The 14,523-nt window shown below is 41.3% G+C and overlaps 1 protein-coding gene across 2 annotated transcripts in view; it reads right to left on the reverse strand.

Annotated features, from left to right (window-relative positions):
* LOC308359175 (cytochrome P450 3A12) overlaps positions 1-14,523 on the reverse strand; it is an 83,772-nt gene that overhangs the window by 44,656 nt on the left and 24,593 nt on the right. For both annotated transcript variants that reach the window (XM_080829948.1, XM_080829947.1), the window contains one exon: positions 617-710. In XM_080829948.1, the coding sequence (XP_080686074.1) occupies positions 617-710 (94 nt within the window). The remainder of the gene's footprint in view (positions 1-616; positions 711-14,523) is intronic.

Below are 14,523 nucleotides of genomic sequence, written 5' to 3' on the forward strand. Positions count from 1 at the left end.
AGAAGTAAAGCAGAGAGCTCTGGGTCAACCTCTCAAATCCCCACAGATGTCACCATTAGCAATGGGTGAGTTAGAGCTTAGAAATAACTGTGGGGGGCTGGCAATTCTTGAGACGGTTCAAGTGTGTGCACATCCCCAAAGGTGAATTTGGGCTGCCCAATAAAACGAAGTTCCAGACCTATTCAGCAAAACAAAAGGTGGCCCAGAGCTTGTACAATGAACAGAAAAGTCTGACTCTAGCATACACAGCTTAATGGACTACTAGCATGGACCCCCCTTGATACTTTTCTCTTCCTACCAAGTATGGTGGTGCCTTCCTGGGAATCTGCACCTGCTGGATAAAAGCTTCTTCTCAATGCTCACAAGCTACAACAGTAAGCCCTGGGTTGAAGCAGCCAGAGAGCTGGGCTGCCCACTGAGGCAAACTCTGAGATTCCTAACAGCAGAGAATAGAGCCCTGGGGTAGACCTGGCCATGTGCTGGGCGGAGCCTATGACACCACTTCTGGGAAGTATGAAACCGAAGCACTTCTCCTGAGGAGGAGCATTTTTACAATGAAACTAAGCTGGGATTTGCAACCATAAGAAGCAGAAGAGGGAGCTCAAACAACACTCACCTTACGGTAGGCCAGAGCAGTTCCCACAAAAGGCAGAGGTTTTGGCCCAGGAATTCCCAGCTTCTTAAAAAGTCCATGTGTGGAGGTCCCACATCTATAAAGTGAAAGAGAAGGCCAGGTCACAGGGATGGTGTAATAAGCACTGGGGCTGGTCAGTCACTGACACAAAACGAACAGGTAAGAGGAGAGGTAACATACAGGCAAGAAATAATAACAGCAATTCCAAAGGCAATAATTATATTCATTCATATAATGAATGGAAAAAAAAAAAGCTTTTCCACCTCCACTAGGCCTCACAAAAAGTAAGGATGATTAGCTAAGAGCAGCTGAAATCTTCACCGTGCCAACCCTAAAGTGAAGACTAGATAAGTGTTTCCACACTTGAGAACTCCTGAAAGGTTCATGCTGATTTCTTCCAGGAAATTCACTCACGCTTATTCAGTAAATGACTCTTCCATGATTTTGGAGATTCTCATTCTAGGTGGAAAGAGGAAAGACTGTTTCTCTCTTCTGATGAGGAGATTTTATTTAATTGCATCCACTTAAGAGCTGAGGGTTACTGAGAGCTTAGAATGAATATGTTCATACAGTTTGCTCAGAGACTTTTGTGTTTTTGCTTCCTTATGAATCCTGTTCTTTGTGGGAAAGGGTCCTTCTTATATCTGTCTTCATAGGGAGGGTTTGAGCAAGACAGTATTCTCATTGATATACAATGAAAACTGTGTCCAAGGCTCCACTGGCCTCATTGAAAAATGAGATGCAAAAAAAAAGAAAAAACAAAGAAAGAAAAGAAAAGAAAAGTGAGATGCTTTCAGCACCATCCTATTCTGTTGTCAGGCACTCTGGTTCTCTTGAGCTGCAGAGGAGGAAGAATGACCCATATGTGCCCTAAATGATACCACATAAAAGAATCAGTAAGGAAACAACCCATTTCCAGACCATTTTTCCCCTCATGTCATCTGATCCTCCAACCTGAGATACTCACCGGCTCAGCACACTACCAAATACACTCTTATTTTTTTCAAGATGGTTGCTGACAAAGCAGTTAGTTTATCAACTCTGCGCATCAGCTGTCTCAGAAACCCATTATGGATGGTGTTCCCTAAGGCAGGCCTGCCTGTAATCATCTTTCATTTGTCATGTGTGGAAACCCACAACTGCATCCTTGCAAACCTTCCACTTACGCATTGCTGACAGATGGCAGAGTAGAGTAAAAAGGATGAGGAAAGAGGCTCCAGCAACCATTTTAATCATGACTTGCTAAGCCTACAAGGCTAACCCCATAGTGGCAAATGAGGACAGTATGGTGGGAAAGGATGCTAGATAGAAATGGTTACATGCCCCACAAGTCTTTCAGCTAACAGATAGGGGGCCTTCCAAAGTCCAGATACCTCCAATTGACAGCAGAATACATGTTATGCAACATGAGTAATGACGAAATGTTCTATAGAATGGAATGAAGACCTTGTCTCCTCATCTCTGGAGTGTAGCCTTTAAGACAGTACAATTTCTGGGGCACCTGGGTGGCTCAGTGGGTTAAGCCTCTGCCTTTGGCTCAGGTCATGATCTCGGGGTCCTGGGATCAAGCCCCGCATCAGGCTTTCTGCTCAGCGGGGAGCCTGTTTCCTCCTCTCTCTCTCTCTGCCTGCCTCTTTGCCTACTTGTGATCTCTGTCAAATAAATAAATAAAATGTTTTTTTAAAAAGACAGTACATGTCATCTGCGAAGAGAGAGAGTTTGACTTCTTCCTTGCCAATTTGGATACCTTTTATTTCTCTTTGTTGTCTGATTGCTGTTGCTAGGACTTCTAATACTATGTTGAACAAGAGTGGTGAGAGTGGGCATCCTTGTCGTGTTCCTGATCTCAACAGGAAGGCTGCAAGTTTTTTCCCATTGAGGATGATATTTGCTGTGGGTCTTTCATAGATAGATTTGATGAAGTTCAGGAATCTTCCCTCTATCCCTATACTTTGAAGCGTTTTAATCAGGAACAGATGCTGGATTTTGTCAAAAGCTTTTTCTGCATCGATTGAGAAGACCATGTGGTTCTTCTCTCTTCTCTTATTGATTTGTTCTATCACATTGATTGATTTGCGAATGTTGAACCATCCTTGTAACCCAGGGATGAATCCCACCTGGTCATGGTGGATTATCTTTTTAATGTGCTGTTGGATCCTGTTTGCTAGGATCTTGCTGAGAATCCTAGCATCCATATTCATCAGTGATATTGGTCTGAAATCCTCCTTTTTGGTAGGGTCTTTGCCTGGTTTGGGGATCAGGGTAATGCTGGCTTCATAAAAAGAGTCTGGAAGTTTTCCTTCTGCTTCAATTTTTTGAAACAGCTTCAGGAGAATAGGTGTTATTTCTTCTTTGAAAGTTTGATAGAATTCCCCAGGGAATCCGTCAGGTCCTGGGCTCTTGTTTTTTGGGAGGCTTTTGATCAAAAGCTTCTGCACAGCAAAGGAAACAGTCAACAAAACAAAGAGGCAACCCACGGAATGGGAGAAGATATTTGCAAATGACAGTACAGACAAAAGGTTGATATCCAGGATCTATAAAGAACTCCTCAAACTCAACACACACAAAACAGACAATCATATTAAAAAATGGGCAGAAGACATGAACAGACACTTCTCCAATGAAGACATACAAATGGCTACCAGACACATGAAAAAATGTTCATCATCACTAGCCATCAGGGAGGTTCAAATTAAAACCATATTGAGATACCACCTTACACCAGGTAGAATGGCCAAAATTAGCAAGACAGGAAACAACGTGTGTTGGAGAGGATGTGGAGAAAGGGGAACCCTCTTACACTGTTGGTGGGAATGCAAACTGGTGCAGCCACTTTGGAGAACAGTGTGGAGATTCCTCAGGAAATTAAAAATAGATCTTCCCTGAGAGACAAGATGGCGGGGAAGTAGGAGGAGGCGCCTTTTCAACCTGCACCCTAAAGTGAGCTGATTACCTACCAAAGAACTCCGATCACCCATGAAATCAGCCTGAGATCAGAATTATACACGTCTGGATCTCTACGGGGGCCAGAAGACGCCAGTGGGCAGGTAAAGTGGAGTGGGAACGTCGGACTGATATCGGAAGATAAACAAAAGGGGGAGGGAGCCACCAGAGGCGACCGACTGGAAAATAATACCCCAATACGAGAGTGCCCGGCATCTGGGGACCAGCATTAACTTGGAGTCTTGTTGAAAGCACTCAAAAGAGCAAAGACTCGAGCGGGGAAATTGTGGGAATCGGGGCGGATAGGGATAGGGGCTTAAGTCCCCAGACCCAGGGCAGCTTCCCCTGGCGCTGAGCCAGAGAGTGCGGCGGAGAAACCTGGTCTTTGTCCCGGAGCCGCCAGTGCGCCCGAGAACGGGTGGAGTCCGGCTCCCGTGAGGGGCTGGGAGCCACACCAGACGGCAGAACGCGCACCTTACTGGAGATGCACGCGTGCCTCAACCTCCCCTGAGAGAGGTGCACGAACGCCCAGCCTGGTGTTCTGGGACCCACGCGGCGATACACCCACGTGGCGATAGAGCCGATAGAGCTGGAGGCGCCGCCCCCCAAACCATCCCCTGGGAGAGGTGCGCGCAAGCACTGAGCTCTCAGCCCCAGCCAGCGGGAAAATCTCAGTGTGCGATTGCTGCTTGGAACCTCTCTGGCGGTCTGGAGCTGCCCAGACAGCCACAGCTGCCTTGGTTTTGCGTACAAGCAGGAGATCCTGCGTCCCCAGGGACCGTGACTCAGAACCTGCTCTGCCAGCGGCCCAGCGGCTGCAGCACCTGCAGGGGAGCAGACTGAGGCTTCTCTCTGAGAGGGAGGTTGGGGTGCAGTTTTCTTTCCTCTAAACCTCCAAAAACCATCAAAAGCTGTCAAGGCGAGAGAAAAGAAGTGAACAAACATAAAAACCTCCAGAGAACAAAAACCTGAAAAAAAACGTTTTTCTCAGAGCCCACCCCCTTGAGGGGGTCGGGAGGACTTAACTCAGGGAACATCATGGACTGAAAACCCACGTGGCAGCCCCCTCCCCCAGAAAACAAATCAGGAAAAAAAAAAAAAAGACTACAAGAGAACAACCACCACTACTTCATAGATACAACTTTTATTTTTAATTCTTTCCCACTATTCTGGTTCATTTTTTTTCTTTTTTTATATAGATAATTTTTTAACCTATTTACCATCACAGTGAGATGTCCAGTACATCAAATTCCATGATAAACTTCTAACCTGAATTTTTTGATACATACACATGTGTTTTTCTTTTGCTTTTCTATTTTCTTAATTTTTAAAAAAAAATTTTAATTTAGTTTAGTCCAGTTTATTCCTTTTTTATTTTTATATTCTAATATTCATATAGAGTTAAAATTCAAGGTAACCCCCTTTCTCCAAGCAATGCTACCCCTATAGGTGAACCAATTTTTAATCCCCCTTTTTCTTAGGAAAGTTGAGTCTTTTAACAAAGATATCAAGATACATCCAGGAAGAATCAAAATAACCTTCCTCGCCCACACCGAGAATCTATAACCATGCTCCCATCTTTTTCTTCTGCCAGTGTCTCTGTGTATTTATGTTTGTCCGGATAGTATATAAATCTTATACTTGGGGTTCTTCTTGACGAGGCTCCTCCCTTTTTTTTGCTTATATATATATATATTTTTTCTCTCGTCATATACTTTTATCAGTCTTTTTGTTTGTCTGTTTTTGTTTATATACGTCATAAACCTTACCCTGGGGCCCATTTGGGCTGAACCTTCACTTTTATCTTCCCTCTTTTTCCTGTCTCTCTCTCTCCCTCTTTTTTCTTTTTCTTTTCTTTTTTCTCTCATTTGGGTGGGGAATCCTGAGTGCTCAGAAGCGTTCCAGGGTGCACCTTGACTGCACCACGGTTGATACATCCAGCTACATCTGTCCAGTCATCTCTCACCAAAATGACTAGGAGGAGGAATCCCCAACAGAAGAAAAATACAGAGGATGGGCCTTCTGCAACAGAGCTAACGGCTATCAACATAGACAATATGTCAGAAAGAGAATTCAGGCTAACAATTATCCAGGCAATAGCTAGGTTGGAGAAAGCCATGGATGACCAAACGGAATTGATTAGGGCAGAATTGAAAGCGACCAGAGAGGAGGTTCATAATGTTAGGGCAGAGCTGAAGGCCACCAGGGATGAGGTTCACAATGCTCTCAATGAGTTCCAATCTAATCTAAATTCTCTAAAAGCTAGGGTAACTGAGACAGAAGATAGAATTAGTGATCTGGAGGACAAACAGATAGAGAGAAAGGATCAGGAGGAAGCCTGGAACAAACAGCTTAGAAGCCACGAAAACAGAATCAGGGAAATAAATGATGCCATGAAACGTTCCAACGTCAGAATTATTGGAATCCCTGAAGGGGAGGAGAAAGAAAGAAGTCTAGAAGATATAGTGGAACAAGTTTTTCATGAAAATTTTCCCAATCTTGCGAATGGAACAAGTGTTCATGTACTAGAAGTAGAAAGGCCCCCCCCCCCAAGATTATAAATTCAAAAAAAAATCCAGGCACCTCATAGTAAAATTGAGGAATCATAATTGTAGATACAATCTCTTGAAAGCCGCTAGGACAAAGAAGCTCCTTACATACAGAGGAAAGCCCATCAGAATAACGTCAGACCTGTCCACAGAGACCTGGCAAGCCAGAAAGGGCTGGCAAGATATATTCAGGGCACTAAATGAGAAGAACATGCAGCCAAGAATACTTTATCCAGCAAGACTGACATTCAAAATGGATGGAGAGATAAAGAGTTTCCAAGACCGGCAAGGCTTGAAAGACAATGCAACCACCAAGCCGACACTGCAGGAAATATTAGGGGGGGTTCTATAAAAGAGGAAAAATCCTAAGAATAGCATTGAACAGAAATATAGAGACAATCGACAGAAAGAAAGACTTCAAAGATAACACAATGTCAATAAAAACGTATCTCTCAATAATCTCTCTCAATGTGAATGGCCTAAATGCACCCATAAAACGACACAGGGTTGCAGATTGGATAAAACGACAGGACCCATCCATATGTTGTCTACAAGAGACCCATTTTGAACCTAAAGATACACCCAGACTGAAAGTGAAGGGATGGAGAAGCATCTTTCACGCCAATGGGCCTCAAAAGAAGGCCGGGGTAGCGATTCTCATATCAGATAAATTAGATTTTAAACTAAAGATGGTAGTCAGGGATACAGAAGGACACTACATCATTCTTAAAGGGACTATCCACCAAGATGATCTAACAATTGTAAATATCTATGCCCCCAATATGGGAGCAGCCAATTACATAAAAAAACTATTAATCAAGATAAAGAGTCATATTGATATGAATACATTAATAGTAGGAGATCTTAACACGCCTCTCTCAGAAATAGACAGATCATCGAAGCAGAAAATCAATAAAGAAATAAGAGCATTGAATGATACATTGGACCAGATGGACCTCATAGATATATACAGAACATTCCACCCTAAAACAACAGAATACTCATTCTTCTCAAGTGCACATGGAACCTTCTCCAGAATAGACCACATACTGGGTCACAAATCAGGGCTCAACCGATACCAAAAGACTGAGATGATTCCCTGCATATTCTCAGATCACAATGCTTTGAAACTGGAGCTCAATCACAAGGAAAAGTTCAGAAGGAACTCAAATACCTGGAAGCTAAAGACCACCTTGCTTAAGAATGCTTGGATCAACCAGGAGATCAAAGAAGAACTTAAACAATTTATGGAAACCAATGAGAACGAAGACACTTCACTCCAAAACCTATGGGATACAGCAAAGGCGGTCCTAAGGGGGAAATTCATAGCCATCCAAGCCTCCCTCAAAAAAATTGAAAAATCCAGAATACACCAGCTGTCTCTACACCTTAAAGAACTGGAGAATCAACAACAAATCAAACCAACTCCACACGTAAGAAGGGAAATAATCAAGATTAGAGCAGAGATCAACGAGGTAGAAACCAGAGATACAGTAGAACGTATCAACGAAACTAGAAGCTGGTTTTTTGAAAGAATCAATAAGATCGATAAACCATTGGCCACACTAATCCAAAAGAAAAGAGAGAAAGCCCAAATTAATAAAATTATGAATGAAAAGGGAGAGATCACAACTAACACCAAAGAAGTAGAAACAATCATCAGAAGCTATTATCAACAGTTATATGCCAATAAGCTAAGCAACCTAGATGAAATGGATGCATTCCTGGAAAACTATAAACTCCCAAAATTGAACCAGGAAGAAATTGACAACCTGAATAGACCGATATCTAGTAACGAGATTGAAGCAGTGATCAAAAACCTCCCAAAAAACAAGAGCCCAGGACCTGACGGATTCCCTGGGGAATTCTATCAAACTTTCAAAGAAGAAATAATACCTATTCTCCTGAAGCTGTTTCAAAAAATTGAAGCAGAAGGAAAACTTCCAGACTCTTTTTATGAAGCCAGCATTACCCTGATCCCCAAACCAGGCAAAGACCCTACCAAAAAGGAGAATTTCAGACCGATATCACTGATGAATATGGATGCTAAGATTCTCAACAAGATCCTAGCAAACAGGATCCAACAGCACATTAAAAAGATTATCCACCATGACCAGGTAGGATTCATCCCTGGGTTACAAGGATGGTTCAACATTCGCAAATCAATCAATGTGATAGAACAAATCAATAAGAGAAGAGAGAAGAACCACATGGTCCTCTCCATTGATGCAGAAAAAGCTTTTGACAAAATCCAGCATCCGTTCCTGATTAAAACGCTTCAAAGTATAGGGATAGAGGGAACATTCCTGAACTTCATCAAATCTATCTATGAAAGACCCGCAGCAAATATCATCCTCAATGGGAAAAAGCTTGCAGCCTTCCCGTTGAGATCAGGAACGCAACAAGGATGCCCACTCTCACCACTCTTGTTCAACATAGTATTAGAAGTCCTAGCAACAGCAATCAGACAACAAAGAGAAATAAAAGATATCCAAATTGGCCATGAAGAAGTCAAACTCTCTCTCTTCACAGATGACATGATTCTTTATATGGAAAACCCGAAAGGCTCCACCCCCAAACTTCTAAAACTTATACAGCAATTCAGGAACGTAGCAGGATACAAAGTCAATGTACAGAAATCAGTGGTTTTCTTATACACTAACAATGAAAATACAGAAAGACAAATTAGAGAATCGATTCCATTTACTATAGCACCAAGAACCTCAAGATACCTTGGAATAAACCTAACCAAAGAGGTTAAGGATCTGTACTTGAGGAACTACAGAACACTCCTAAAAGAAATTGAAGAAGACACAAAAAGATGGAAGACCATTCCATGCTCTTGGATCAGAAGAATAAACATTGTTAAAATGTCTATACTGCCCAGAGCAATCTATACTTTTAATGACATTCTGATCAAAATTCCACTGGTATTTTTCAAAGAGCTGGGCAAATAATCCTAAAATTTGTATGGAATCAGAAGAGACCCCGAATTGCTAAGGAAATGTTGAAAAACAAAAATAAAACTGGCGGCATCACGTTACCTGATTTCAAGCTTTACTACAAAGCTGTGATCACCAAGACAGCATGGTACTGGCATAAAAACAGACACATGGACCAGTGGAACAGAGTAGAGAGCCCAGATATGGACCCTCAACTCTATGGCCAAATCATCTTCGACAAAACAGGAAAAAATATCCAGTGGAAAGAATACAGTCTCTTCAATAAATGGTGCTGGGAAAACTGGACAGCTATATGTAGAAAAATGAAACTCGACCATTCTCTTACACCGTACACAAAGATAAACTCGAAATGGATAAAAGACCTCAACGTGAGACAGGAATCCATCAGAATCCTCAAGGAGAACATGGCAGTAACCTCTTTGATATCAGCCACAGCAACTTCTTTCAAGATATGTCTCCAAAGGCAAAGGAAACAAAGGCAAAAATGAACTTTTGGGACTTCATCAAGATCAAAAGCTTCTGCACAGCAAAAGAAACAGTCATCAAAACAAAGAGGCAACCCACGGAATGGGAGAAGATATTTGCAAATGACAGTACAGATAAAAGGTTGATATCCAGGATCTATAAAGAACTCCTCAAACTCAACACACACAAAACAGACAATCATATTAAAAAATGGGCAGAAGATATGAACAGACACTTCTCCAATGAAGACATACAACTGGCTATCAGACACATGAAAAAATGTTCATCATCACTAGCCATCAGGGAGATTCAAATCAAAACCACATTGAGATACCACCTTACACCAGTTAGAATGGCCAAAATTAGCAAGACAGGAAACAACGTGTGTTGGAGAGGATGTGGAGAAAGGGGAACCCTCTTACACTGTTGGTGGGAATGCAAACTGGTGCAGCCACTTTGGAGAACAGTGTGGAGATTCCTCAGGAAATTAAAAATAGAGCTTCCCTATGACCCTGCAATTGCACTACTGGGTATTTACCCCAAAGATACAGATGGAGTGAAAAGAAGGGCCATCTGTACCCCAATGTTTATAGCAGCAATGGCCACGGTCGCCACACTGTGGAAAGAACCAAGATGCCCTTCAACGGATGAATGGATAAGGAAGATGTGGTCCATATACACTAGGGAGTATCATGCCTCCATCAGAAAGGACAAATACCCAACTTTTGTAGCAACATGGACAGGACTGGAAGAGATTATGCTGAGTGAAATAAGTCAAGCAGAGAGAGTCAAGTATCATATGGTTTCACTTATTGGTGGAGCATAACAAATAATATAGAGGACAAGGGTAGATGGAGAGGAGAAGGGAGTTGAGGGAAATTGGAAGGGGAGGTGAACCATGAGAGACTATGGACTCTGAAAAACAACCTGAAGGTTTTGAAGGGGCGGGGGGTGGGAGGTTGGGGGAACCAGGTGGTGGGTATTAGGGAGGGCACAGATTGCATGGAGCACTAGGTGTGGTGAAAAAACAATGAATACTGTTACACTGAAAAGAAATAAAAAATTTTTTAAAAGACAGTACAATTGTTAGATCATCTTGGTGGATAGTCCCTTTAAGAATGATGTAGTGTCCTTCTGTATCTCTGACTACCGTCTTTAGTTTAAAATCTAATTTATCTGGTATGAGAATCGCTACCCCGGCCTTCTTTTGAGGCCCATTGGCGTGAAAGATGCTTCTCCATCCCTTCACTTTCAGTCTGGGTGTATCTTTAGGTTCAAAATGGGTCTCTTGTAGACAACATATGGATGGGTCCTGTCGTTTTATCCAATCTGCAACCCTGTGTCGTTTTATGGGTGCATTTAGGCCATTCACATTGAGAGAGATTATTGAGAGATACGTTTTTATTGACATTGTGTTATCTTTGAAGTCTTTCTTTCTGTCGATTGTCTCTATATTTCTATTCAATGCTATTCTTAGGATTTTTCCTCTTTTATAGAACCCCCCTTAATATTTCCTGCAGTGTCGGCTTGGTGGTTGCATAGTCTTTCAAGCCTTGCCGGTCTTGGAAACTCTTTATCTCTCCATCCATTTTGAATGTCAGTCTTGCTGGATAAAGTATTCTTGGCTGCATGTTCTTCTCATTTAGTGCCCTGAATATATCTTGCCAGCCCTTTCTGGCTTGCCAGGTCTCTGTGGACAGGTCTGACGTTATTCTGATGGGCTTTCCTCTGTATGTAAGGAGCTTCTTTGTCCTAGCGGCTTTCAAGAGATTGTATCTACAATTATGATTCCTCAATTTTACTATGAGGTGCCTGGATTTTTTTTTGAATTTATAATCTTGGGGGGGGGGACCTTTCTACTTCTAGTACATGAACACTTGTTCCATTCGCAAGATTGGGAAAATTTTCATGAAAAACTTGTTCCACTATATCTTCTAGACTTCTTTCTTTCTCCTCCCCTTCAGGGATTCCAATAATTCTGACGTTGGAACGTTTCATGGCATCATTTATTTCCCTGATTCTGTTTTCGTGGCTTCTAAGCTGTTTGTTCCAGGCTTCCTCCTGATCCTTTCTCTCTATCTGTTTGTCCTCCAGATCACTAATTCTATCTTCTGTCTCAGTTACCCTAGCTTTTAGAGAATTTAGATTAGATTGGAACTCATTGAGAGCATTGTGAACCTCATCCCTGGTGGCCTTCAGCTCTGCCCTAACATTATGAACATCCTCCCTGGTCGCTTTCAATTCTGCCCTAATCAATTCCGTTTGGTCATCCATGGCTTTCTCCAACCTAGCTATTGCCTGGATAATTGTTAGCCTGAATTCTCTTTCTGACATATTGTCTATGTTGATAGCCGTTAGCTCTGTTGCAGAAGGCCCATCCTCTGTATTTTTCTTCTGTTGGGGATTCCTCCTCCTAGTCATTTTGGTGAGAGATGACTGGACAGATGTAGCTGGATGTATCAACCGTGGTGCAGTCAAGGTGCACCCTGGAACGCTTCTGAGCACTCAGGATTCCCCACCCAAATGAGAGAAAAAAGAAAAGAAAAAGAAAAAAGAGGGAGAGAGAGAGACAGGAAAAAGAGGGAAGATAAAAGAGAAGGTTCAGCCCAAATGGGCCCCAGGGTAAGATTTATGACGTATACAAACAAAAACAGACAAACAAAAAGACTGATAAAAGTATATGATGAGAGAAAAAAAAAAAAAAATATATATATATATATATATATATGCAAAAAAAGGAGGAGCCTTGTCAAGAAGAACCCCAAGTATAAGATTTATATACTATCAGGACAAACATAAATACACAGAGACACTGGCAGAAGAAAAAGATGGGAGCATAGTTATAGATTCTCGGTGTGGGCGAGGAAGGTTATTTTGATTCTTCCTGGATGTATCTTGATATCTTTGTTAAAGGACTCAACTTTCCTAAGAAAAAGGGGGATTAAAAATTGGTTCACCTATAAGGGTAGCATTGCTTGGAGAAAGGGGGTTACCTTGAAGTTTAACTCTATATGAATATTAGAAAATAAAAATAAAAAGGGAATAAACTGGACTAAACTAAATTAAAAATTTTTTTAAAAATTAAGAAAATAGAAAAGCAAAAGAAAAACACATGTGTATGTATCAAAAAATTCAGGTTAGAAGTTTATCATGGAATTTGATGTACTGGACATCTCACTGTGATGGTAAATAGGTTAAAAAATTATCTATATAAAAAAAGAAAAAAAAATGAACCAGAATAGTGGGAAAGAATTAAAAATAAAAGTTGTATCTATGAAGTAGTGGTGGTTGTTCTCTTGTAGTCTTTTTTTTTTTTTTCTTTCCTGATTTGTTTTCTGGGGGAGGGGACTGCCACGTGGGTTTTCAGTCAATGATGTTCCCTGAGTTAAGTCCTCCCGACCCCCTCAAGGGGGTGGGCTCTGAGAAAAACAGTTTTTTCAGGTTTTTGTTCTCTGGAGGATCAAAAGCTTCTGCATAGCAAAAGAAACAGTCATCAAAACAAAGAGGCAACCCACGGAATGGGAGAGGATATTTGCAAATGACAGTACAGACAAAAGGTTGATATCCAGGATCTATAAAGAACTCCTCAAACTCAGCACACACAAAACAGACAATCATATTAAAAAATGGGCAGAAGATACGAACAGACACTTCTCCAGTGAAGACATACAAATGGCTACCAGACACAAGAAAAAATGTTCATCATCACTAGCCATCAGGGAGGTTCAAATTAAAACCATATTGAGATACCACCTTACACCAGTTAGAATGGCCAAAATCAGCAAGACAGGAAACAACGTGTGTTGGAGATGATGTGGAGAAAGGGGAACCCTCTTACACTCTTGGTGGGAATGCAATTGGTACAGCCACTTTGGAAAACTATGTGGAGTTTCCTCAAAATGTTAAAAATAGAGCTACCCTATGACCCAGCAATTGCACTACTGGGTATTTACCCCAAAAATACAGTTGTAGTGAAAAGAAGGGGCACATATACCCCAATGTTCATAGCAGTAATGTCCACAATAGCCAAACTGTAGAAGGAGCCAAGATGCCCTTTAACAGATAAATGGATAAAGAAGATGTGGTCCATATATACAACGGAATATTACTTGGCCATCAGAAAGGATGAATACCCACCATTTGCTATGACATGGATGGAACTGGAGGAGATTATGCTAAGTGAAGTTAATCAAGCACAGAAAGACAATTATCATATGGTTTCACTTATTTTGAACACAAGGAATAACATGGAGGACATTAGGAGAAGGAAGGGGAAAATGAAGGGGGAGAAATCGGAGGGGGAGATGAACCGTAAGAGACTACAGACTCTGGGAAACATCTGAGGGTTTCTGAGGGGAGAGGAGTGGGGGGATGGGTTAGCCCAGTGATGGGTATTAAGGAGGGCACATATTGCATGTAGCACTGAGTATTATATGCAAACAATGAATCATGGAACACTACATCAAAAACTAATGATGTATGATACGGTGACTAACATAACATAATAAAAAGAAGAATTTGGGTATCCTCTTTTAGGAAGTGACTTTCCCATTTTTCTGTTGGGCTGTTCATTTTTTTTTCTTATTGATTTGTAGAAGTTATTTCTACATTGTGGGTAGGAGTTCTGTATTGGATGTATGTATTATAAATACCTTCACCCACTCTGTAGCTCATCTTCCCACTCTCCTTATGGAACCTTTTTTTGAAGATTTTATTTATTTATTTGACATTTAAATGTGCACATTTAAATAAATGTGCACAGCAGGTGCACATATATTTTTAATTTTTTAATTTTTATTTTTTTTATTTTTGGGGAGAAAGCAAAGTAAAATATCTTTATTACCTAGGGACAACCTAAAGTTTATTGATAGAACACAGAAAGCAACTAGTTATAAAGGGACAAGATTGGTAAGAACTTCTGCTCATTTAAATATTCCATAAGGGGGCACCTGGGTGGCTCAGTGGGTTA

This window comes from Martes martes (assembly GCF_963455335.1).
Source record: "Martes martes genome assembly, chromosome: 18".
NCBI lineage: Eukaryota > Metazoa > Chordata > Mammalia > Carnivora > Mustelidae > Martes > Martes martes.